This window comes from Schistocerca nitens, chromosome 3 (genome assembly GCF_023898315.1).
Source record: "Schistocerca nitens isolate TAMUIC-IGC-003100 chromosome 3, iqSchNite1.1, whole genome shotgun sequence".
Lineage (NCBI taxonomy): Eukaryota > Metazoa > Arthropoda > Insecta > Orthoptera > Acrididae > Schistocerca > Schistocerca nitens.
The window spans coordinates 751,313,258-751,340,468 of NC_064616.1; the positions used below are offsets into that span (position 1 = coordinate 751,313,258).

The window sequence follows — 27,211 nt, forward strand, 5'->3', positions numbered from 1 at the left end:
CTGGTTAAGATGGACCTACATTCACTCATGGCAGTAATTTCTGTCAAGATTGAAACCGATTGTCATTGATAAGGCATGATATTTGTATCCAGCCCCGTTGATTAGGTCCTTTTTACAACCACTGTTCTAAAGCTGTGTTGCATAGCTGTAAGTGATCCACCATTCCTTGAAGACATTTTGGGCAGTCTGTGTTGTTATACCTGCAAATTTGGCAACATCATTCATATGTTGGCACGGACATGCCCAAACACGATAATTCCTCTGTGCGATTCTGTCATGTCTCCATATTGACCCATCTTACTTTTCTGACCTACTACTGATGGCCACATACCTACCATTTCAGTGGTGGAGGGTCACTGGTTCCAGTTCTACGCCATGTGTAATTTTCCTGAGCAATCGGTGTGCTCTTTTAAGGGGATGACTTTTGTCCGGTGAGGTAATAAACTCTGTGAGCTGTGGTAAATGTGCAGGTCAGGTGCTAAGAAGCTTAACTCGATTGCCTGGTAACCGAAGTGTATGAAAACTACAATGCGTAGGTCAAGTGAAACTATATAGTTCTAGAGACCTTTTCAAGTCCCAAACATCTATGATGTATATATGCATACTGAAACGACAGATGAAAATTTGTACCAAGGCTGGGATTCGAACCTGGATCTCCTGCTCACTAGGGTGATTAGCTAGCCAGTGCACCATCCTGGCACAGTGGTTTGGTAAAACTGCATGGACTACCCTAGTATACCTCCCAACTAATACAAGTTCCCATTGTTCCCCAGTTGTGTGAAGCCACTGTGCCAGGATGGCATAGTGTTTAGCTCATCTTCCTAGTGAACAGGAGAACCATGTTTGAATCACAGCCTTGGTACAAATTTTCATTTGTTACTTCATTCTGCATTTATGAGTTAGAACTCGTAGAGTTGATAGTTTGATGGCACAGTGATTGAAGCAATGGACTTATATTCTGTAGAAGTGAAGTTCAAACCCCAGTATGTCTACATTGGAGAAATGAGTGGATTGGCTCCTTAAACCTGTCTGCCAAGTCTCCATCAGAACAAGTACATCATCTCAAATCACCTCAATGTCTATGGGGAATTATACTTCTCCCGAGCTGCAAAGACTTCCAGTACTATCAGGGATGTTGGAATCAAAATTTCCAGTATAAACGTAGTGGAACTCATATCCAGAAAATCCAGGAAGGAATACTGACAATATTATGAAAAGGATAGTTGCTACTCACCATACAGCACAGATGCTGAATCACAGATAAGCACAACAAAAAGACTGTGAAACAAGTAAGCTGTCAGCCAAAAAAGGCTTCATCGGAATTAGACAAAACCGCACGCATTCATGCATGCACGCCTGTGCCCACACAGCTGAGGATATGCTGATAGTTTTTAAATTACAGCTCAGGGTTTTCATTATCAGTTGAGTATTCGGTAAATATCAGATCACACAGCTATTTATTTGTGGATGGGGGACTTATATTCCTGGAAACTCATATTAAATCTGTTTCTTATTGAGCAGTAAACTAGATATTTAACTGGCTTGTGATATTATGGTTTTATAATTATAAGTGGTTGTATTATGATAAGATGTCATATTTACATTTTTTTCCCTTCAGGCACAGACTGTTCCGGGAACATTGCATTTGTGTTAATGGAAATTACATAAAGGATTTATCTATACTGGGCAGAGACTTATCAAAGACAATCATTGTGGATAATTCACCACAGGCATTTGGCTACCAGGTATGTTGCTGATGGATCAGTGTTCTTATTAACTGTAATGGAAGTTGATAAGAATTAGGGAATTTTATGTATCAGTCTGATAAACAGAAGAAATATAGAAAGATAAGTTGATTGGTTCAGCCAACATAAAACTCAGTGCTGCCCTTTTATTGTTTCTTCTGGAATGATAATGAACATAAACAGGGAAAAGAGTGCAGGGAAGGGAGGAGAGAAGAACTTGTAAGGAGGCAAGAGAGAAATAAAATGAAAACATTACTACATTAACAACCACAGTTTAGAAAAGTATAGTGCTAATTTTTTTATACTATGCCACTGCTGAACACAAAAGTATTATAAAAGTGTTGATCAAATGACCATTTGAAACAGTGGCTGGAGTGGTAGAAGCCTTTTAACTGGCCTCTTTGTATGCATTGTTTCCAATGAACTTGCATTGGCCTATTGTGTGTAATAGAAGGCATGTTTTACATTTGTATGCTAGCCAGAGCTGTAAGTGTAACCAGTTTTACCAGTAGTTACTGTTAATTGTTTCATTTCAGAGTATCCAGAATTAATGGTGAAGTAGTTATGTGTTTAAGTTTGATGACTTCAGCCGTTGATAATTGTAGATAACAAATCAATTTAAAGGTGAAGAGCTTCTAAATCATCAAAAATTTTGTTAATTTGTGCCAGACATCTTTGTGCTGCTATTTGTTGTTAGTGCTGATGAGGTATTTTGCAACTTTTGGCCTGTAACACTTAGTTATAGAAGAGTCAGAAATGGAAGTAGCGGCCAAGGTGCAGTAAAGACAAAACCAAAGTTTGTTTTGTGTGTAACAGTAATAAATTTTTTATCAGTGAGAAAGCTCTAGAAAGAACTGAGAAAGCTTCAAGGAAACATTTGAGGGTAAAGAAGAACAGCAGAGAAAAAGGAAACAAGATAGTGAGTTCAGAAATGTGAAAATTAAGAAAATGGAGGCAAGGTAGATGAATTCTGGAAAGTGATAATTAGGAAAGTTTTTCCTCCTGCAATTCTGCATCAACATCACTGGGTCCTTGGATACTAGACACAAACCATCTTATTTAGTTCAAATGGCTCTAAGTACTATGGGACTTAACATCTGAGGTCATCAGTCCCCTAGACTTAGAACTACTTAAACCTAACTAACCTAAGGACATCACACACACCCATGCCTGAGGCAGGATTTGAACCTGTGACTGTAGCAGCAGCGTGGTTCCGGACAGAAGTGCCTAGAACCGCTCGGCCACAGTGACCGGCTCTTATTTAGTACTTCTGTTTTCACCATTATGTATGCCAACAACAAAGCCATAAAATTTGTTGGAATTTTGGTAACAGCATTACAGTTTTTAGAATGAGATTTTCACTCTGCAGCAGAGTGTGCACTGATATGAAACTTTCTGGCAGATTAAAACTGTGTGCTGGACCGAGACTCGAACTCGGGACCTTTGCCTTTAAAGGTTCCGAGTTCGAGTCTCGGCCCGACACACAGTTTTAATCTGCCAGAAAGTTTCATTACAGTTTTTCTTTAAATTTTACTCAGAAATATATTGAATCTCAGAATTATGCAATGGCATCCCATGTCATAAATTTTTAGATCCAAAAATCTTAGAATGTAACTGTACAAATCGTGTCTACTAATTGCATATCTGTCACTGAGTGATTATCAGGAAGAGGAACAAGATTTATGTTAAGTAACAGAAAAAAATGAGAAACAGTAAACTAGAGGACAAGTAAGAATAGTAGAAAGGACTGAATAATATTTGGTGAGCTCTTTCAGCTGAGCCACATGTTTTTTTGTGTGCTGTTTATTTACTGTTTGGTTCTGTGGATCCATATGCTTTTTCTCACCCTTTCTTAAGAGTTTCTCTCTTCTTCTTCTTCTTATTCTTTTTCTTTTTCTTCTGATAGCGTATTTATTTGCACAGATATAAGGACTGATCTAAATGTTTTCATTTGATGGCGTTGCTGCAGCGTATATACAATGTGTTGTGGCTACGATGCGGATTTGTAAGCATCGGCATGTAGACAAGGAATTAGTGTGGCATGAATCTTTTTGCAACCCATCCAGACAGTGCCAACATGATTTTACTCTTTTCTTGGCTTCCAAAGAACAAACAATGGTAGACTCCATCTGAGAATGAAGGATGTGTATGGGGCAGCATGTCTGTCAAAAACCACCATTGTGGAATGGTTTGCCAAGTTATGAGATGGTCCCAATTCAACACAAGATGTCTGTCGATCTGAGAGGCCAGCCAGAAGTTACACAAATATAAGTAGGAGACAGTCAAACATCCACCCCATAGTCCCGATCTCTCCCCATGCAATTATCATACATTTGGTCCTATAAAAAAGGCCTTGAAGGGTTGATGATTTGTGTCTGGTGAGGATGTGCAGTAGGCAGTTACAGTTTTCTTCACACAGCAAGACACAGTGTTTTATCAAATGGTGGGTACCTTCAAGCTGATGCATCATGAGGTAATTGCCTCAATGCTCATGGGGATTTTGCCTGAGTGGTGTACCAATTCTGGACTCTTAAGGCCTTCAAACAGAAACTTTTTGATTGCCCATTGTAATTTACTGACCTCTTTTCCCCAAGCCACTACATGGTACCAATATGAAATGATTTTTGTTCCAGTTGGAGAATGGTATACCAATAGAAAGCTGGTTTGTTGATCGAACAGACACAGAGCTTATGAAACTTTTGCCATTCTTGGAAAAACTGGTTCATATGGTAAGTAGAAGTAAAATAATAATTCCAGTAATTCATTGGATAAGTGCAGTAAATGTTTTTGTTGCCATCAGAATAAACAAACTGGCAAGTTACAGTAGATTGTTCAGTATGACACAATACATATTGGTTGTATAATAACTCTATAACTAATTGTGGTAGTGTATGTAGGCCATTTCTGGTGATTCACTGGAATTTATTTTTCTTTTGCCTGGTTTTTGTCCCATATCTTCACAGGATCAGCATGTTAATTATTGGATTTGGCAATATTAGTGGTAGAGGGTGACCAAATGCTCTTCCTTTTGCCACACCGTAACCCCCTCCCCTGTTGGCTTGGGATAGAATTTGTGTACCCGCAGTTGTCTTCGTTGTGAAAGTGTGCAAACATTTTTAAATGCTTGTGAATCATATAATTGAAGTGGACATGGGTACCTGCCCAGTATTCACATTGTGGGAGGTGTGAAATCACCAAAAAGCCACATTCAGACTGTCTGACACACCAACCCTCCTTGTTAATCCACTGGGTACGCTCAATCAGGGTCAGTGCATCTCCCCAAATCCTGGAATCGAAATGCTAATGGACGTGGCTACCTAGGTGGATACTCCATTAGAACTTACCAATATAAAAGGGAAGCACATTATCAGAGGATTGTAAGTAAATCCTTTATTGAAATTTCAAGTCCTGTCACATACTATTTGTAAAAATGTAAGAAAGATGGGGAAGTGGAATATGATTATGATGTTTTTCATCAAAATAATAGTCACATCTAAGTTATACAAGACCTCAGTGTTGTATCAGGGTTCAACACTCAGTAACACATAGTGCATACCAAATAAAAGTTGGTGTATGTACGGAAAAATTTCCTCTAGGCCTGGTAAGTAGTGGCCACAAAAGTATAAATAGTGATGTTTCACACTCTGGTGCTCATAGTTCTGCTTAAATTGTAGCGTGTTGATATTGGTCAGTTGGGCTGCAAAATTCAGGGCATTTCATAATACAAAAGTATCACCCATGCATGACTATGCCACATAATAAATGGATTTTAACACACACAATACATGTATTTTATTATGTGTGCTTTGCATCCAGGTTTTTTGTTGCCTGAAGAGCAGTCAATCAATGTATCATTTACACTGTTTGTACAGGTGCCCTTACCTCATTATTTATAAACCACTACTCCATTTGAACACTGGATGGAGACTGGGGTTCGTCCATTATGGGCCTAAAAAAGCTGGAGAATGTCTGTCTGACTAATGAACTGTTATTGGTTATGATGGCACACTGAAGTCTCACGAAAGCAATAATATTTGTTGTTATTCTGTAGGGTAGTATTTCCATGGAGATCACTTTAATTACATTGAAAAATTGGAATATGCACCCTTAAAAATTTTCCACATGAAATCTAAAAATTGCCCATGAGAATCCATTCACAAGCTACTGATGACATAGGCAGTTGGCAAACTCTTGATTATGAGGTTTATAGCATTTTGTGTAGACATCACAGTGTAATTGCTATACACATAACATCTAATAGAATTCAGTTAACCATGTGGAAAGGGTAATTGCTTCTTGTAAGTGATGCTCCATCAGTTTTTACAGAATTATCATTTCACTTGGACAGTTGAGTGTAGGTGGAATAATCACTTGGAAATTCTCTGTGTGCCTGTAAAAGCATGACAATTTGTTGAAACAGTAACTGGTATTGTGTATTAAAAAAAGTCATTACCTTTGGTTGTTGCTCCTGTTACTTCACTGATAGCCACAAGGAATGTATGTATATGTAGATTTTTCTGGGCCTTAGATCCAGTTCTTGAATGTCTCAAGTGGTATCAGTAGGAAAATTATCAAAACTGTGAGCACTGAATGATTTCCAATTGAAAACAAATGTTTTTGTTGCATCAGATGTTTTATCTCAGTTTAGTTGTAAATGTAAGTGCATTGGCGATAGCATATTTAATGCTGGAGCACAAATGAATTGTACTGTTACTTTTTACTAACAGGATCTGACACTGCTAATGTTGAGCCTAATGATTGGAAGTATACCAAGCCAGTCTGGACATTGTTATCTGTGGTAGGTGACAATGAACAATTCCACACCATAAATTTATTGACCAGATCTTGATTGAGTAATGATGGGAAGAGACTCGTTTGCAATTTATGAATAGTTTTGCTACGTTCTCCACAATTATATGAATGCGAAGACTGTAAGGCAGTTAGCACTAGGCTTGTAATAAGAATGGACTGTCCTGAAAATATGCTTCTGTTGCATTTGCATGTGGATAACCTGCATTAAACTGTACTAAACAATGAACAGAAAGTAATGGCTTCATAGGATTTTTAGATCGTTAAATGGTACACCTTTCTGGCATAGTAGTTTAATGATGTGGGTGGAGAAGCATAATTAGGAATGAATTTATTTATTACATCATTAAATTGTTTGATTTTTATTAAATTCTTGCCTGTAAATTTACAGACATTGAATGCTATCAATTCTAGGAGTTGCGTACTATATTTTTTATGTTTTCCTGCACAGTGTTCATATTGCCAAATTGCCTGTTGGCCTCTGTCTTGGGTTCTTTGGCTGATGATTGTTTGATGATTTTCCTGACATTTTGGAAGCTCGAGTGGCTGGCATTGTCAGAGCTTCACCCTCCATTGCTGATTGTGGACTGGAGTTAAGTTTCTGGCCCCAGATTATAATTATGTACCTGGTGTACAAATGCCCAAGGGCCTTTCCATGGTCATTGCCACTGTGGTTTTCCCCTTGCTACATTCAACAGTTGTTTGCTGCAGGATATGGATCTAGGATCTGTTCACCTTGAGGTTTTCTTCTTTCTTATTGAAGCTGTTGTCATATTTTTGTATTTCTATAGCTTTCCTGAACAGGTGTTTGTGATGGCAATTCTCTTCAGCAAGAACTTAAGTGTCGACGAATTCTACTATGTGGTCAGTCTCACACAGCATGCGCTCTGCCATGGTTGATTTCTCCACCTCCCCCAATCTGCAATGCCACTTACATTCAGTGATCTGCTGTTGATTGATCATTGGTCATTCCAAAATAGACTTTTCTATGTGTGCATGATATGCAGAATGTTCCCAACATTGCAAATAGGTCCCTTTTTTCCTTTGCCAATTTAAGACACTCTTCAGTCTTCTTTGATAGCTTAGAAACAATCATTATGCTGTGTTTTCACAGTCTACATCTACATGGGTACTCTGCAAATCACACTTAAATGCCTGGCAGAGTTCCGCCCTCTTGATCAGCATGTGGAAAAAACTGAACACCTCTAGCTTTTTGTGGAGCTCTGATTTCCCTTATTTTATGATGATGGTCATTTCTCGGTATGTATGTTGGTATCAACAAAATATTTTTGCATTCAGAGGACAAAGTTTGCGATTGAAATTTAGTGAGAAGATCCTGCTGCAACGAGAAACACCTTTGTTTTAATAATGTCTATCCTAAATTCTGAATCATGTCTGTGACTTGTTCTCCCCTATTTCATGATAATACAAAATATGCTGCTCTACTCTATCAGTCCTTATTTGGTAAGGCTTCCACACTGTGCAGCAGTGATCCAAAACCGTAATGTTGGCAGTCTCTTTAGTACATCTGTTACATCTTCTGAGTGTTCTGACAATAAATCACAGTCTCTGCTTTGCCTTCCGTGCAACATTTTCTGTGTTCTTTCAAATTTAAGTTGTTCGTTATTGTAATTCCTACATATTTTGTTGAATTTACAGCCCTTAGATTTCATTGATTTATTGTGTAACCGAAGTTTAATAATTTCCTTTTAGCACTCATGTGGATGCCGCACTATTTTTCATTATTTAGGGTCAATTGACAATTTTTACACCATACAGATGTCTTTTCTAAATCTTTTGCAATTTGTTTTGATCTTATGATGACTTTACTAGACAATATATGACAATGTCCTCTGCAAACAACCTAAGACAGCTGCTCAGGTTGTTTCCAAAATTGTTTATATAGATAAGGAACAGCAGAGGGCCTATAACACTACCTTGGGGAATGCCAGAAATAACTTGTATTTTACTCGATGACTGTCTGTCAGTTACTACGAACTGAGATGATAAGCACACAATTTTATTACAAGCAGCTTGTGAGGTACAGCGCCAAAAGCCTTCTGGAAATCTAGAAATACAGAATTTGAAATCCCTTGTCAATAGCACTCAGCACTTCATGTGAGTAAAGAGCTAGTCATGTTTCACAAGAATAATGTTTTCTAAATCTGTGTTGACTGTCTGTCAATAGACTGTCTTTGAGGTACTTCATAATGTTTGAACACAATAAATGTTCCAAAATCCTGCTACATATCAATGTTAATTATATGGCCCTGTAATTTAGTGTACTACTCCTATTGCCTTTCTTGAACACTGGTGTGATCTGTGCAACTTTCCAGTCTGTGTGTACGGATCTTTCATCGAGTGAGCAGTTCTATATGATTGTTAAGTATGAAGCTATTGAATTAGTGTACTTTGAAAGAAACCTAATTGGTATACAGTCTGGACCAGAAGACTTGCTTTTATTAAGTGATTTAAGTTGCTTCACTACTCTGATGGTATCTACTTCCAAGTTACTCAATATGCAGCTGATTCTGTCCATCACTGTGGTAAAGTTTGCCAGAAGGCCATACCCGACATTTCTTGTTCTGATGTAATACTTCGCTGACTGTTTGATTCTGTGACACTCCCTTTGCAACTGGTGGAGTACCCAATGTTTCTCAGAACACTTTCTGGGTGTTGCTGCTTGCATCTGAGGTTCTGCAGCTCACATATTCATCTTGCTCATGTTACGAGGATATTAATCATGCCTCTTTTCTGGCTTGGGTGATGTTTTGACAGTTTTTGCAGGTATCGGTCTGTGTGTGTTGGTTTTTGATACATGCTGTGCCCCAGGTTTTCACCATCCTCGTGATCAGCACATCTACAATGGATAGCTATTGCCTCTTTTCTACCTCCATTGTAAATTTTATGTTAGCATGGAGACTGTTCAGGTGTCTTAGAAAGTCACCAGGTTGTTCCTGACTTAACCAGTGCATGCCAAATTCTCATTTCAGGGAACATATAAGTGAACTTTGCGTCCATTGATTCTTTGACATAAAATGGACATTCAGGACTGTACCAATATGAAATTGTATACTTTTTCCAATTTGTGCTGTATATATAAATTTGCATTCCTTCAATGTGCAGACTCGAGTAAACTTTTTTTGTGTGGCAGTATGTTCTGTTTTGACATATATTTGTCATATTCTCATCATGCATACTGTTTCGAAGTACTAGGCTTTTTGGTGTATGTACTAGATATATATCAATGCTCACTGTCTCAGCAGTAATTTGATATGAGACAATAGCAATATTAGCAGCTGCTTTGCAGTGAATTCATCCGTCTGTTTATATTGCAACAGTCATGGGTTGGATAAATATAATTCTGATTTGCATTTTATAACAGTCTTGCCCACCTAAGCGACATAAAATATATGCTTTATATACACTGATCAGCTAGATCATTCTGCCACTGACCTTTTATTGATATAAACCCATCCACATGATAACAGGGTCACCTGGTGAGGAAATCACTACTAATCAGACATACGCACAATGCGTGTAGTATCAGTGAGCGTGCTGTCCATTTGTAAAATGGCAAAGGCACACCATCTATTTGAGTTTGACCGAGGGCAGGTTACAATGGCCCAGAGGCTCAGCACGAGCATTTTGGATACTGCACGACTTGCCAGGTGTTTGAGGATTGCTGTGGTGAATCTTTCAACGTGTAGCGAAACCAGGTGAAACCAAGTCCAGACATGATCGGCTTGGGTGGCCACCCCTCATTACAGATGTCGGACATTGTAGGTTGGACATACTGGTAAAACAAGACAGGTGGTGAACTGTGGTGGAACTAACGTCAGACTTACATGCTGGGCAGAGTACGAGTGTGTCTGAACACACAGTGCACTGAACACTCCTAATGATGGGCCTCTGCAGCTGAGGACCTATGCATGTGCCAATGTTAACACAATAACATCAGCAACTATGACTGAAATGGACACATGACCATTGGCACTGGATGTTAGTACAGTGGAAGAGCATTGCATGGTCTGAAGAATCCTGATACCTTCCCCATCATGTCCATTGAAGTGCGCAAACCCATTGTCTTCCAAGGAAACAACTCTTTGACACCTGTACTGTGGGATGGAGACAAGCTGGCAGCAGCTCCATTATGCTCTGGAGAACATTCATGTGGGCATCCATGGGTCCAGTGGAGCTTGTGCAAGGTACCATGATAGTCAAGGAACATTGTATACTGCTTGTAGACCACATACACCCCTTCATGGACCACATACACCCATTCAAGACAATCATGTTTCCCGATGGCAGTGGAATTTTTCAGTAAAATAATGCACCATGTTACAAGGCCAGAACTGTGATTGAGTGATTTAAGGAACTCAGCATACTTCCACTCTGAAATGAGTCTTCTCATCATACAAGATAAACATAAATTTAACAAGCAACAAAATGAAAATGTAATTTACAAACAAGAAAAACAATAAAAATATAGTTAGACACAATACCTGAGCATATAAAAATGAAATAAACTAAAATTTAGGATGTGCAAAACCAACAAAATGTGACTGTGATGATGCATATGAAACATGAATGGTATTAACATGTAAGACATAAAAAAAACAATAAATATTACTTTCATACTCCATAAAAGACATGTAAAGTACTAACATGTAGGACGCAAAAGCAACAAAAATATTATTGTCACACTGTGTATGAAACTTAAGAAACCAGTATGGACAACAGTCAATCCACAAGAAAATATACACAGGTTCCCAAGCTGAGATTGTGTGCAATGATTCTTTCCTATAAATAGCAATTTGATGATGTGCTTTCATCATGTACCACCACATAACAAATGAGAGGGAACACATCACTGATTCACCTTTTAGGCAATGAACCCAGTTTCACTAACAGACTTTTTAAGTTACTCATTGCCATATTTCACCATCACTACATGCACATGCTTATTAGGACCAGAAAACAGCTGGTCGATGGCACCCAGCCTCCACACCAAATGAGCAAGTTATCCTTGTTAACCACCAACTAATTTCCAATCTTGGTGCGCCATGCTCCTTCCGATGTCAGTTAACTGCATTTCTGCAGCTTATGCAATAACTCAGTGGACCACTTCTTCCAAAGATTGAGTCATTTGTTGCACCAGCTATCATCTGTGTGCAACCTGTTGGTGGGAATCTTAGGGATAGGGAGTTTAGAATAGGCACAGAAAGGGTTCTACATTAAATCTCAGTCTTTCCCGTTGTCAAGAGGCTTGTTGTGATACACCAAACTGGCCTACAAATCTCTGATTTCCATCATGAGCAGTATGTTGCTGAATGTGTGCCCCACATGGTTTATTTTTCCTGTACACAGTCTTGTATGGAGTTGGAGGAACTCCACCTGACAAAACCCAACCACATTTTGTGTTAATTACTGTGGGATGATTCTTCTCTAATCTTTCCTTGCCTATGAAATCAAAGAAAACGTCAACCCCCAGAACCATGTCTATTGGGCCAGGCTTATAGAAGTCTGGATCAGCAAGAAGCAGACCAAATGGAATGTTCCAACCTTTTGTGTCCATGTAACTAGATGGCAACTCACTGTTGACACTGTCCAGAACAGCACAAGAGATTGTATTGCGAGAACAATTAAGTAAGTGACACAAAAGTGGCAAAGCTGTTTTTTATACTTTTCACCAGGAATGACTGTTTTCTTAGTTTCAAATTAAGTTTATTTGCCCTGCCCTTGGATATAAAGTACTGTTGGCTCACACTGTCTAGTAGTGCCCCACAAGATTGCTGTCTAACCATGATGTCTTTTATACTGCCAACAGTGCATTACAGTTGCCATGCAGTCTCCCCTTAGTAATCTGCTGGGACAAAGAGCAGCTTCTAGAGTCATCAATATGGCTACTCTTGGAGTCAGCTGACCTGTGGTGCAGTGTATTGTGCCTTCCATTACAAATCCTACAAGTGGGGAGCCTTGCACATATTAGCAAAATAATCAGGGCAGATGCCCAAAAAAACAAAGTTTATTTTTCATGATAAACATCTGCCAATTGTTGGTACCAGTATTGTGAAGCCCCCTTGCTTTTGGTGACAGGGTGATATTGATTACAAAATTTGCAGTTTTCTTTTCTATCAGTGTAAGCCAGATGTGCTTTCTGCAACATGTTTTGTTTGATTTATGGTATTATAACTGTCTTGCAAATCTTCTGAAGTGCTGTTTTTGAATTGTATCAATTTAAGAGCTTGACATTTTGTTTCCAAAAACTTCAACAACTGATTTAAAGTAATAAACATTCACTCAGACATTTGTACCTCCCACTCATGATGGTCTGTGGGTTGCAGAGCAGCCAGGATCACTTCTAAAAGAATGACATCATCTAGTGGGGTGTCAGGTTTAAGAGCCTCTAATGCCCTCAATTGGCCACACACATGATTAATTAATTGCCTGTAATCAGTTGTTGTGCCATGGCTGACTGGAGGTAAAAGCAACAAAGCCTTTGCATTTCTGGCTGCAATTGTATTTGAGTTTTCATACCTTTGCAAGATAAGCTCCAAAACAATCATTACATTTCCTGATGTGACAGATATATGTTTAAAGAGCTACCTTGCTTCACCTGGTAAAGTGGAATTAAAGTAGTGAAATTCAGCACATCATCAGCTGAATTGTCAGACTGAGAAAGTCATCTCTATACAACGACCACTTAAGATAGTCCCCCTTTGGAATTTGGTAAGTTAATAGAAGGTAGTTTCAAAGTACTAAAACTGCATGACAGAGTCAGTTCCATAGGTTGAGCATGCCTCTTCATTAAACCATTGATAGTGGATTCAGTGAAGTCACAGGAATCCTCAAATTCTGCTCATCCTTCCGCAGATTCATCTTCAATTTCCATCCGACCTTGAGATGACTCAAAATCAGTCTGAATCTGCTTCAGTCTGCTTAATTTTGATTTTAGCAGTTATTTGCAGTCTCCAAAAAAATATCTAAGTGTGTAACAGCAGTCTTTGCAACTCCTCTCTGTTTGACTAATTGCATTCTATCAGAAAAATCCATTTCAGAAGTAGGCAGATGGAAACAAGCAGCCAAGAGTTGCACTTATCAGGTTGCAGTCAGTGTGAACTGAAACAGCAAGGGTGCCTCACACCCTAGCAACTAATGTGCCTGGGGCTGCAGTCTCCAATGGCGCAAAGTTTCAGCTGGTTGGCGCTGTCAGTGTCTGAACTCCCTGTAGTTTGCATTAACCATTGGTTAATGCACATTGGTTTGCACATTAACCATGGTGAAAAATGTCTCTGAAAACACTGTTGTTAAGGCTGTTGTTATCAAGCTCAAACAGCCCTTGGAACACTGCGTAGTGCTTACCGATGAAACTGAGAATGTGTGCAACTTTCATGTGGTTAGTTTCTTGCAGTTTTTTAAATGTTTACAAATTCTGGAACAAACACATGCATGAATATAACTAATGTAACTGTTCCGCATGCTCATTGTATCCAGCCTGGAGGACCAAAAAATATATGTAATTCACTTGCAGCTCTCTGGTCCTGCATTGGAAAATTTCAGTTCGGAGTGTGTAGTACGAGAGGACTCACTGCCTTCCCCTTATTTCCAATCCCCAATGATAAGACAGAACACAAACTTTATGTGAAAATACTTTATTCTGTACTACCTTACAAGTGCACAAAGTGATATTCAGTAATACATGTAGTGTGTTTACATTTTGCGGCATGCACTGCAGCTGTAGCGGTTATAAGCTAAGTACTGACAAACTTATTTGTGCTCTGTAATACAGTTATTAAATTTAATAGTTTTCAGTGTTGTTACGTGCCGTTTGTGCGAAATAATGACTTAATAAACTTTTGTAATCGTTCGCTCGCTGTGTTTTAGAGAGATTTCAGTGTGTTGAAGTCATTAGTAATTTTCGTGCTTTAGTTTTCAACTGACGTTTATTATTCTTTCTAGTGAAATATTTCAGTAAAATTTTCATATAGTGTTTTAACTTTGCTTAGTGTTACAGTGGTAGTTTTAATTTTTTGGTTGTAGCTAATAATTTTGTGAAGTTTTGCCGGTATTGGTATCGGCTGCATTGTAGTAGTATTAATACAAGTAGCTGCTTTCTTAGTCGGCAGAGAATTTCGAGACCATTATTGTTAGTTCTTAAATAGTTCTACTGGTGTAGCTGAACTTTGGTAACGTAGACGTATAGCTTTTTTTCAGTAACTGTAAAATTTACCATGAGTAAAAAGTGTGGGCTCTGTCGTAGGTTTGTGAGTTGTGGATTACGGTGTGGGATTTGTTCAAAGTATTTTCATTGGGGGGAATGGAGTGGGGAAGCCAGTGGTCATTTTAGGGATATCCTCTCCTGACAATGTAGAATCTGTAGTAGAAACAAGTTAATAGAGGAGCAGGAGTGTAAGATCTGTGCCCTTCAGGTGCAGTTACAATGCGCAAAGGAGGAACGAGATAGGTTGAGGAGGGTGAAGAGTGGTGGGGAATGGGAACTGGCAGTTGGCAAGAAGGTAGCTAGGAAGAGGAGGTACTCAGACAGTTCTACTTTGCATACATGCAATAGATACGACCAACTGTCAGAGATGAGTGGAGAGGAGCCTCGTGTAGCCGTAGATGTAGGTAACTTGCAGCAGTCCTCAGCAATTAGGAGGTCTAGGTTAGTTGCAAAGTCTAGCAGGAAGAAGGTTCTGCTGCTAGGTAGTTCCCACGGTAGAGGTGTGGGCCAGCAGTTGCAGGAAGTGTTGGGGAGTGAGTACCAGGTCACCAGCATTGTGAAGCCTAGTGCAGGGTTGGCTCAGGTGACTGAAAGCATAGGGGAGTTATGTAAGAATAGCAGGTAGTGATAGTGGGTGGAGCAGGGAACAGTCTCGATAGGGACGGGGAATATGATGTCAGTCGTGACTTGGTTAAGATAACTACTCAAACTGGTGGTACTAATGTGCATTTCGTGCAACTGTTTCAGCGTCATGATCGGTCTCACCTTAATGCAGCTGTTAGGCATGTTAATGTGGGGCTGGGGCGGGCACTGATGGCAGAGGGCATGGATCACATCTCAGTGGCGCCAGTTGGGTCTATCAGTAGATGGGGTTTCACTAGGCATGGCCTGCACCTCAATAGATATGGGAAGGGGAGGCTGGCTAAGCTTATAGGTGACAGTGTAGTGGGTGGTGATGGTGGTGGTGATGGTATTGGTATCACTCATGGAAAAATTCCTATAGTAGTTGGTGTTAGAGCTGCACCTTTTTTAGACTGAAGTCAGCTGATAGGTATACCTGCTTAAAGGAAGTGCCTGTAACTAAGGGCTCACCTCCAGAGGATGTAATGTTTCCAAGTAGAGAAGGAATTAGCATATTTCATCAAAATATAAGAGGTATTAGAGATAAAGTTAGTGAACTGCTAATAGATGTTAACTCTGAAATTATTGGTATATCAGAGCACCACTTAAATAATTTGATAATTCAGAGGCTTCCTTTACCAGGCTACAGATTAGCTGGCTGTTTCTCAAGGAGTTCCTTGCGGGGTAGGGGAGTGGCTCTGTACGAACAGATATTTGAAAGTTGTGCAGCATTAGTTGAATTTAGTGAAACTAAACTTCTAATTGCTGTTGTTTATAGGTCCCCTAACTCCGACTTCAGAGCATTTTTGCTTAAGCTAGAGAGGGTTCTTGATTCACTTTGTAGGAAGTACCAGAAAGTAGTTCTATGTGGTGACTTCAATATTACTTTTGTATATGATTGTGCAAGAAAAAGAATGTTGGTAGATCTCCTAAATGCATATGATCTGATGCAAACTGTTTTTTTCCAACTAAGGTGCAGGGGAACAGTAGCACAGTCATAGACAATATTTTTATTCATTCTTCATTACTAGATGGGCATTCTGTTAGTAAAAGGGTGAATGGCCTTTCAGACTATGATGCACAAATTTTAACATTAAAAGGTTTTTGTACTCTAACCAATGTCGTATTTAATTACAAACTACGTAGGAAAGTTAATCCAACAGCAATAGAGAGTTTTTCAAAACTTGTCAAGGAACAAGAGTGGCAAGATGTTTATAGTGCCGATAATATAGATGATAAATATAATGCTTTCCATAACACATTTCTCATGCTCTTTGAGAGTTGATTTCATTAGAACATTCTAAACAGGGTACTAGCAGTAATGGACAGTCCGGTTGGCTGACTAGTGGGATAAGGATATAATGTAGAACAAAGCGGGAATTATATCAAAATGTTAGAAGTAGTCACAATCAAGCTACAGTAGCCCATTACAAACAGTATTGTAAGGTGCTTAAAAATGTTATTAGCAAGGCAAAAAGTATGTGGTATGCAAATAGAATAGCTAATTCACAGGATAAAATTAAAGCCATATGGTCAGTTGTGAAGGAAGTGTCTGGTCAGCAGCACAAGGTTGACGATATAAAGTCAGTTAGCAGTAATAATATTTCTGTTTCTGATAAATCAGCAAATGCCTTTCAGAGATTGACATCTGAAATACTGCTCTGTGATACAGACAAGAGGGAGATTGAGACAATAATCAAATCACTGAAGACTAAGGACTCTCATGGTTATGATGGAGTGTCTAGTAGAATATTAAGGTACTGTGCTGCACATGTTAGCCCTGTATTTAGCCATATTTGTAATTTTTCCTTTAGGAATGGTCAGTTTCCTGAGCGATTAAAGTACTCAGTAGTAAAGCCGCTTTATAAAAAGGGAGAAAGGGATAATGTAGATAATTTTAGACCTATTTCTATGCCATCAGTGTTTGCAAAAGTTATCGAAAAGGCTGTGTATGTAAGGTTAATTGATCATTTTATATCACACGATTTGCTATCAAATGTACAGTTTGGCTTTAGAAGTCGTTTGACAACTGAAAATGCTATATTCTCTTTTCTCTGTGAGGTACTGGATGGGCTAAACAAAAGGTTTCGAATGCTTGGCGTATTTTTTGATTTAACAAAGGCATTTGACTGTGTTGATCACACAATATTGCTCCAGAAGTTGGACCATTACGGAATAAGGGGAGTAGCTCACAATTGGTTCACCTCTTACTTTAGCAACAGGCAGCAAAAGGTCATTATTCACAATGTTGATAACGGCTGTGATGTGGGATCTGAGTGGGGTACTGTCAAGTGGGGGGTGCCCCAGGGATCAGTGTTGGGGCCGCTCCTGTTCCTTATTTATATAAATGATATGCTCTCTAGTATTATGGGTAACTCTAAAATATTTCTGTTTGCTGATGACACTAGCTTGGTAGTAAAGGATGTTGTGTGCAACATTGACTCGGTTTCAAGTAGTGCAGTACATGACCTCAGTTCATGGCTTGTAGAAAATAAACTAACGTTAAATCACAGTAAGACTCAGTTTTTACAGTTCCTAAGACACAATTCAACAAAACCTGACGTTTTAATCTCACAGAACGGGCATATGATTAGTGAAACTGAACAGTTCAAATTCCTAGGTGTTCAGATAGATAGTAAGCTGTCGTGGAAATCCCACGTTCAGGATCTTGTTCAAAGACTTAATACTGCCATTTTCACTATTCGAACGGTATCGAAAGTGAGTGATATTTCGACACGAAAATTAGTCTACTTTGCATATTTTCATTCACTTATGTCGTATGGTGTTATGTTTTGGTGTAACTCTTCCCATTCTAGAAGGATATTTTTGGCTTAGAAACGTGCGGTTCGGGCAATAAGTGGTGTGAGTTCACAAACCTCTTGTCGACCTCTTTTCACAAGTCTGGGTATTTTGACATTGGCCTCTCAATATGAATATTCCTTATTGTCGTTTCTTGTTACCAATATTAGTTTATTTCCAACAATAAGCAGCTTTCACTCGGTTAATACTCGGCAGAAATCAAACCTCCATTTGGATCGCACTTCCTTAACTCTTGTGCAAAAAGGTGTGCAGTATACTGATGCATCCATTTTCAATAAGCTGCCACTCAAATTCAAAAATCTTAGCAGTAATCCACGCGCTTTCAAATCGAAACTGAAGAGTTTCCTCATGGGTCACTCCTATTCTGTCGAGGAGTTCCTTGAAAAATTAAGATAATTCTCATTGTATTTCTGATTGCGTTTGCTTGAACTTGTGTACTGATTTTCTTTCAGGTTCATGAACATTTATTTTTATCTGTTATTACTTTTTATGTTGTAAGTTCATGTACTGACACGTTCCATGACCTTGGAGATTTTCTCCTCAATTTGGTCCTAGAGAACTTGACATTTAAATAAATAAATAAATAAACATTAGAAGTTGCCTGCAAGCTGTGGCCCTTTTGCTGGTCAAGATGTGCATCTGCTCGCATCATTGTCTCCAAGCTACCTAGTAGCATCTGCTGTCAATGGATGCTCAGCAGTACCTGTCTGAACAAAGGACCTTGAAAGTCCAGTTCTGCACACACAAAGGTACAATATTTCCCGACAGGGAGCAGATTATATTGGACATTTTAACCTGTCCAGTTTGCAAAATGCCAATAGATGGCACCTGGAGTGGCAAGTGAGTTACGGAACTTAACACCAGGGAGTTGATTTTTACAGGATATCTCCAGACATGAACTTTGATTGCTAATACTTGGAGGCATTTGAAATGTGCAGACTGGCACCACAGAAACCCATACTTTGCTCTGCTGAAGAACAAATGCAGAATATTAAAGTACTGTGCTGCACATGTTAGCCCTGTATTTAGTCATATTTGTGATTTTTCCTTTAGGAATAGTCAGTTTCCTGAACAATTAAGGTACTCACTAGTAAAGCCACTTTATAAAAAGTGAGAAAAAGATAATGTAGACAATTTTAGACCTATTTCTATGCCATCAGTGTTTGCTACAGTTATTGAAAAGGCTGTGTAGGTAAGGATAATTGATCATTTTATATCACATGATTTGCTATCAAATGTACAGTTCGGCTTTAGAAGTCATTTAACAATTGAAAATGCTATATTTTCTTTTCTCTGTGAGGTGCTGCATGGGTTAAATAAAAGGTTTCGAACACTAGGCATATTTTTTATTTAACTAAGGCGTTTCATTGTGTTGATCATAGAATATTGCTCCAGAAGTTGGACCATTACAGAATATGGGGAATACCTCCTCTTTCTTTAGCAACAGACAACAAAATGTCATTATTCACAATGTTGAGAATGGCTGTGATGTGGGGTCTGAGTGGGGTACTGTCAAGTGGGGGGTGCCCCAGGGATTGGTGTTGGGGCCACAACTGTTCCTTATTTATATAAATTATATGCCCTATGGTATTACAGGTAACTCTGAAATATTTATGTTTGCTGGTGACACTAGCTTGGTAGTAAAGGATGTTGTGTGCAACATTGGCTCGGTTTCAAATAGAGCAGTTCATGATCAAAGTTCATGGCTTGTAGAAAAAAAACTAACGCTGAATCACAGTAAGACTCAGTTTTTACAATTTCTAACACACAATTCAACAAAACCTGACGTTTTAATATATAGGTTTGTTTATTAATAAATAAATGTTCTGCTACCAGTCACAATTTTTCTTTATTTTACTTTTCGCATGACACGTTTCGAGAAATAATTCCCATTTGCAAGTGCATTTTTTGTGTGTATTAAGCCATTTCTTTTGATGTTGTCAGTATGTGTGATGCACTTGAAAATGGGAATTATTTCTCAAAATGCGTCGTGCAAAAAGTAAAATAAAGAAAAATCATGATTGGTATTTGTTTTTGTATTTATTTATTTATCCTGTGGATCACATATTGTACAAAGTACACATGATATAGGACAAGTCATTTTTCTTAATAAATATGTAGTATGGAGAAAAAAAATAGGCAATGGACTGCCATTTAAAAAATGTACACAAAATTGTTCATTGATGAATATAGTATCTTCACATACAGAGAATACAAACAATTTACATGGGGAACTAAGAAACATGTAGGCAATGTAGTGCTACTTTAAATTTACACAAATAATCACTGAGATTACAGAATAGTGAAAATGTCAACTGGAAACACAACAGAAGGACAATGTCATTTAAAAACTACATTAAACATGAAATTAACATTGAGATTTCACAGACAATTAAGTTTTAATACTAATAGAATGTGTACTTGTACATTCAAAAGCGAGTTGAAAAATTTTGGGAAGTGAAACTGAAACATAGTTGTGTATAGTAGAAATTAGGTTATTATTTTGCCTACAGAATGTTTTACTCTAATCACAGTATTTTACAAAGGAACTTTATAATTTTTCATTTCCAGGAATTCTTGTACTGAATAGAAACAGTGCTTTGTCAGAAATGCCTTTAGTTTATTTTTAAATATTGGATCTGGAGCAGTTTTTATTTGTTCTGGAATTTTATTGTGTAATACGACACCCAGATGAGTTATATATTTTTGGTATGATGATGTCCTTGAAAAAATTTGATGGATATTAGATTGCCCTCTGGTATAATGAGCGTGTATCATTGTTTTGGATTAATTTGCCTGTTCTTGAGAGGTATTCCCTGGTGAATAGGATTTTTTCTTGAATGAATAGGGATGGGATGTTTAGAACATTAAGTTTTATAAATTGACATTTACAGGATTCCAGCTTTTTGAGGCCACAGATTATCCTCAGTGCTCTTTTTTGTAGTTTAAATATATTTGTGCTGTGAGTTGCATTTCCCCAAAAGATGATTCCATAGCGGAGCAGTGAGTGGAACTGCACATGGTATGCTTGCATTAGTGTGGATTTACTTGTAGTAGATTTTAGTATTCTTAGTCCATAGCACAATGATGAGAGTTTCTTTGATAAGTTGTTTATATGTGTGTCCCATTTTAAATTTTTTTGGACCCATAGACCCAAAAATTTTGTTGCATTTACATTTTCAATTTTATCATTATTTAACTTTACTTGGATAGTTTTTTGACTGGATGTGGGAATTAGATGGAAGTTGATACATACAGTTTTCCCACTATTAACAATTAGGCCATTTTTGTTAAACCACTCAGAAAGTTTTTCCACAGAGTTATCAGATATTGTCTGAAGGGATTCAGGGCTAGATCCAGTCAACACTATGCTTGTATCATCAGCAAACAGGATAGTTTTTTGTGGGCTCATACGTTCAACAAGATCATCTATGTAAATGAGGAAAAGTAATGGCCCTGGAACAGAACCCTGGGGAACACCATATCTTATTGTTCTTTCCTCCGAGAGGAAAACTGTGTTATTTATTTTATTCTGTACATTAATATCGTATTGAAGTGATACCTTCTGTCTGCGGTTTTGTAGGTAAGAGCATAGCCAGTTGTGAGCCACACCTCTTATTCCTCTTCTTTCCAATTTAGCAAGCAGTATTTTATGATCTAGTACGTCAAAGGCTTTAGAGAGATCTAAGAAGATACCTGCAGCTATATTATGTTGGTCAATTGATTTCAGTATGTGGTCCAACAGTTCAAAAAATGCTGTCTGGGTGGATAAAGATTTACTAAAACCATGTTGTTGAATGCTGATTGGTGCGTGGTTTTTTATGAAATTTATAAGCCTGTCATAAAAAAGTTTTTCCAGGATTTTTGAAAAGATGCTTAATATGGATAATGGTCTATAATTGGATACTAAATCAGGGGAACCTTTCTTTAGTAATGGTGAGACTTTAGCTATTTTGAGAGCATCTGGAAAAATGCCAGTTTTTAATGATTGGTTGTAGATGGTTGATAATGGATTTACTATATGGGGAGCACACACCTTTAATATGAGGTCAGGTACTTCATCATAGCCACTAGAGATTTTATTGCGTAACAATTTTATTATGTTCATAATTTAATCAGGGTTTGTTTCATAAACAAACATTGTAGCATTAGTGCTGTTTAACGTATTGGTGGAATTGAAGAACGATACATTGCAGTTTGCCTGAATGAGATCTTCTGCTACTGAGGTGAAATATTCATTGAACTTGTTTTCAACTGTGTATGGATCTGTGACCTTAGAGTCATTAAGTGTTAGAGAAATGTTTTCCTTTTTAGGTGTTGAACTACAAGTTTCTTTTCCACATAGCTTTCATTTAGTTTGAAGAGTTTCTTATGAAATTGTCATTCCATAAAAGTTTTCCCTGTCTAATCAATCTAAGATATGTTTTTTTGTAGGCTTTACAATAGTCAGAAAATTCTTCAGTGACTATGTATTTTTTGGAGCAATATTGGAGAAATCTGTTTCTCTCACTAGAAATTTTGATTCCTTTTGTTACCCATGACTTTCTATTTTGATTGCTTGAAGTTTTTGTTTCAAAAGGAAATGCTGTATTAAAGTAATAAAGGAAGGTGTTATGGAAGCTTAAGAACATATTATCAACAGTTGTTTGCATGTAAACACTGTCCCAATTTTCCTTAGCTAATAGGAAGTCAAAAATCCTAATATTGCCATCTGAAAAGTTTCTTCTTTGAAATACTTTTTTGGGGCTGATTTTACTATTTTCCATGTCAACGCTCAGTAGCTGAGCATCATGGTCACTGTATCCCATGCTCAGTACTTCGCCGGTAGCAGAAGATTTATTTATTGATAAACAAACCTATTGTTTCTACAGTCACAGGCTTTCAAAAACCATTTATAATGGATCAAATCAGACCTGACGTTTTAATTTCACAGAATAAGTATATGATTAGTGAAACTGAGCAGCTTAAATTTCTGGGTGTTCAGGTAGATAGTAAACTGTCATGGAAAGCCCACGTTCAGGATCTTGTTCAAAGACTTAATGCTGCAATTTTTACTATACGAACGGTATCTGAGGTGAGTGGTCGTTCAGCATGAAAATTGGGTATTTTGACATTGGCCTCTCAATATATACATTCTATACTGTCATTTCTTGTTAACAATATTAACTTATTCCCAAGAGTAAGCAGCTTTCTCTCAGTTAATACTCAGCAGAAATCAAACCTGCATTTGGATTGGACTTCATTAACTCTTCTGCAGAAAGGTATGCAATATACTGCTGCAGCCATTTTCAATAAGCTAATACTCGAATTCAAAAATCTTAGCAGTTATCTATGCACTTTCAAAGAGTTTCCTCGTGGGTCACTCCTTCTATTCTGTCGAGGAGTTCCTTGAAAAATTAAGCTGATTCTTGTATTGTTAATTGCGTTTACTTGAACTTAAGGATTGACCTTTTTTTGGTTCATAAACGTTTTACTTTTATCTGTTATTACTTTTATGTTGTAATTTCATGTACTGACATGTTCCACAATTTAGTCCTACAGAACGTGACGTGTAAATAAATAAATAAAAAACAAGGGAGATCATCTGAGAGGATGGTACTGATCAGACCAGCAAATCTTCAAAAATGTTGTGTATATCATGCCAATGGCCTAAGCATGCTGTAGTCAGTGGGAAGGAATAATGTAATTTACTGTTAACCATAATAGCTTTGTTGTTGCTATTGTTTGTCTAGTGAATTCAGTCAATTTCCATGCACCCAACTTTTGGAAATGGGGGACACATTTGTGGGTAATTTATTTATAATAATGCGTTATCTCAAACAGAAACAGTCAGTTTTCAAAACTTTATGCTTGTTTATGTCTTAAAACTGATGGACCTTTCTTGTTGCAGAGAGAAGATGTCCGGCCGCACATCAGAGAGAAGTTCAAATTATTTAGTTATTTACCACCTGATTAGGATCTATCATTTTTATAATAAATGACTTCTATATTATTTGTTGTTTATATTTTTATTTGATGTGTATACAAAATGTAAGTTAAATGTGCTTTTAGTTTATATTGTTTCTACATCTGTCCAAATTGTAGTACAATTTCATATAATTATGTATGCTATTTATTGTAGCAATCCTATTTCTTGCTCTGTCATTATAAGTATTTGTAAAAAAAGTATTGTTGGCTGAATGAGCAATGTCCGGAAGCAACGCAGTTTTAAATGTAGAATATTAGATTTTTAGTTTTAGTTCCATATTCATTTTAAAAGATAATGTGTTTTATCTTTACAGATAATAGCATAGTATCACAGTGAAAATCACGATTGAAATACTGTTTCCACTCCATGTTTTTTAACAAGTGGGATTTTACATGTTACTTTGTTTTTATTGGACTAGTGGTTTTTGGAAAACCTACAGTGTTTGTTATCAATTGTTTTAATGAAGTGAAACAGTGTGTGGCAATAGTAAGTCCTTTTGCTGAAACTGCCAGTTTTTTAAGTGATTCACATTCTTTTGAATGATATTTTTAGTCCAAAAGAAATAAGCATTATTTTAAAAGAAACAAATTTTAATTGCTTTTATTTTGTTATTTAATTTTTAACCTGAATTGGTTCACTATTTTACAAATGGAAGCACAAATATATGTGATTTTTTAAAAATTCCTTTTATAAGAATTGCAGACACTTTTATCAGGAAGGTAAAACTGCTGTAGTCACAAGGATACGAAGAAGTATCTGTTAATTTGGTGTTCAGTCCAAATGTTTACTTTCCTATTTGTGATGACCTTGTTTCAGAAAATGAAACTATCTTAGTGTGAACAGAGTTGTTTTATGATGTGTACAAGCTGTGAAAGATGTATGTCCTTGTTGTCAGTTCATTTGATGTGTACATGTTTCTGATGTTCAAAACCATTTTTTTAAAATTTTTTTGAAAAATTTTGTGTTTCCAGTTTGTATTTATCTTTGATATATTTGTTTGTCAAAACTGGTAAATTGTTGTGGTCAGAACCACACAGAGAAATGCAATATGACAGCTTTTGTGAAGGCTTATTTAACAGTTGAAAATATTATGTATGTCAGCCATGAATGCAACCATTACCTAATTTGAGGTTTACACATAAAAAGAAATTATCATCACAGACTTTACTTAGCGTGTTGGATGGTTGTGTGTTTTATGAGATTTATGGGGAGAAAATGTTATTTTAGTTGTCATTTTCCTTCAAACTAGGCTCACGTGAAGAAACTGTAATAGGGAAAGTACAAGATTATCTGTCCATTATTCATCATCCTTTGCCAATTTTACCTTGACTTAAGTAGTGTTACGCATTTGCTTCTTAACACACACACTTCAGTATTGAATTTAATTAGGTATTTCCATAAGCAGTTGTAGAATAACATCTAGATGGGTGACATGTAATTTTGCAGTAAGAAGCTTGAGCACTCTTTAAAATGTTATTTAAGTTGTAATATGAAGTAATTTAAATACGAGAAAAATATTTCAGCCTCTGGTAATCTGGAATTGACCACACAGTTTAATCATTATCTTTTTCATTACTAGAGAAATGTTTCGCTTCATACTGTTTTTATCATATGGAGAAGACTCTGTTAATCATTTCAGAAATAAGTATGGAATATAAATCTCAGACCTTTCATTTAATCTTTGGAAAAATAACTGCTGTCAAAGAAAAATAATTTTTGTGTCTTGTTTGTATTGTAAAAAATACAAATGATATATAAAAAAGTACAAAGACTGTTTTAATATTTTGTTAAATTGTTTGTGAAGATTCAGAGTGTTTTTGAGGAAAAAAAACTTTTGTACAAAATCATTATATGGCAGTGTTAGCAGATGTAATTTCAAAATAATTAAGCCTTCATTAGAGAAAATTTTCAACAGAACTATGGTGAAAATACGAAATAAACTCATTAGTGCATAATATTGTTCTCTGTCAGATTTGGGTACAATAAAAGGCACATGCCCATCAAACTATCAGGATGAGAGAAAAATATGTAAATTTGTGTGTTTTGTGATTTATATTTGAAATCTGTATCTAGAAAAAGGTATGATTTTGATATTAAGTGTCACAAACATTGGTTTTAGACGTTTTGAGCTGTTGAATATTACATACTGTGGTGATGCTCTCTTGCATATCAGCATGATGAACATTCACAGTATTTGTTATAGTGTTCAATAGCATATGTTATTTCATAGTGAAGTTACAACTGAAAGAAACTTGAGTTTTTTCATTTATGAGCCAGTTGCCATACCTGAGTGAGGTAAACAAGGACCATCTCCACTGCTGAAACCATGTTATTCAGATTGTGCTCATCCCAGGCAGTTTGACTCTCTTAGAAAGATTTTCATCTCAAGTTATTTCAGTATATTGATACAGATAACAAGTAACTCCTGCATTCACTGCCATTGTTAGAGGAACAAACTTGCTCTTTACTGTGTACAGTATTTCAAGAAACTTCTTTAGGACATTGGCAAATGCAACGACAATACAGTATTGTATGCTCCTGAAGCAAAATAAATCAGTTGTGAAATATATCATATATATTTCCTATACGTGATGGTACAGTACTAGTTTTAAGAGTTCCCCAAAATATGTAACTTAGGTTATGCTCATTATGTAAACTTACATCAAAATCACAGGAATGAATGCAGGAAGTTCTCTTATCAGTGTCATTTCTTGATTAATTTTGAAACAGTAAACTTTCTTAGTAACTTTCCCCTCCTTTTCTGTATATACATTTTCAAGTGATCAATAAAATGTTTGTGGTTGCCTATAGATTTATTCATGCCAGAATATTTTGAAAAAATAACCACTGTGCACTTTGGAGTGCATTGTCATGTTGGCAATTGGGAGAGAGATTTTGTACACTGTAAATGGCAAATGCACTGATCAAAATACAATAGTTTACAATCAGTTTTTTCGTTTAAATAAACACCAGCTGCTTGTAATGTATGTCACATTTCTTTGTTACCTGCAATCACTCCAAAAA

The 27,211-nt window shown here is 37.0% G+C and overlaps 1 protein-coding gene across 5 annotated transcripts in view; it reads left to right on the forward strand.

Annotated features, from left to right (window-relative positions):
• Positions 1 to 26,756, forward strand: part of LOC126248751 (uncharacterized) — a 308,443-nt gene extending 281,687 nt beyond the window's left edge. For all 5 annotated transcript variants that reach the window (XM_049950090.1, XM_049950089.1, XM_049950093.1 and 2 more), the window contains 3 exons: positions 1,619 to 1,745; positions 4,379 to 4,474; positions 24,110 to 26,756. In XM_049950090.1, coding sequence (XP_049806047.1) covers positions 1,619 to 1,745; positions 4,379 to 4,474; positions 24,110 to 24,175 — 289 coding nt within the window. In that variant the 3' untranslated portion in view covers positions 24,176 to 26,756. The remainder of the gene's footprint in view (positions 1 to 1,618; positions 1,746 to 4,378; positions 4,475 to 24,109) is intronic.
• The last annotated feature ends 455 nt before the right edge of the window (positions 26,757 to 27,211 follow it).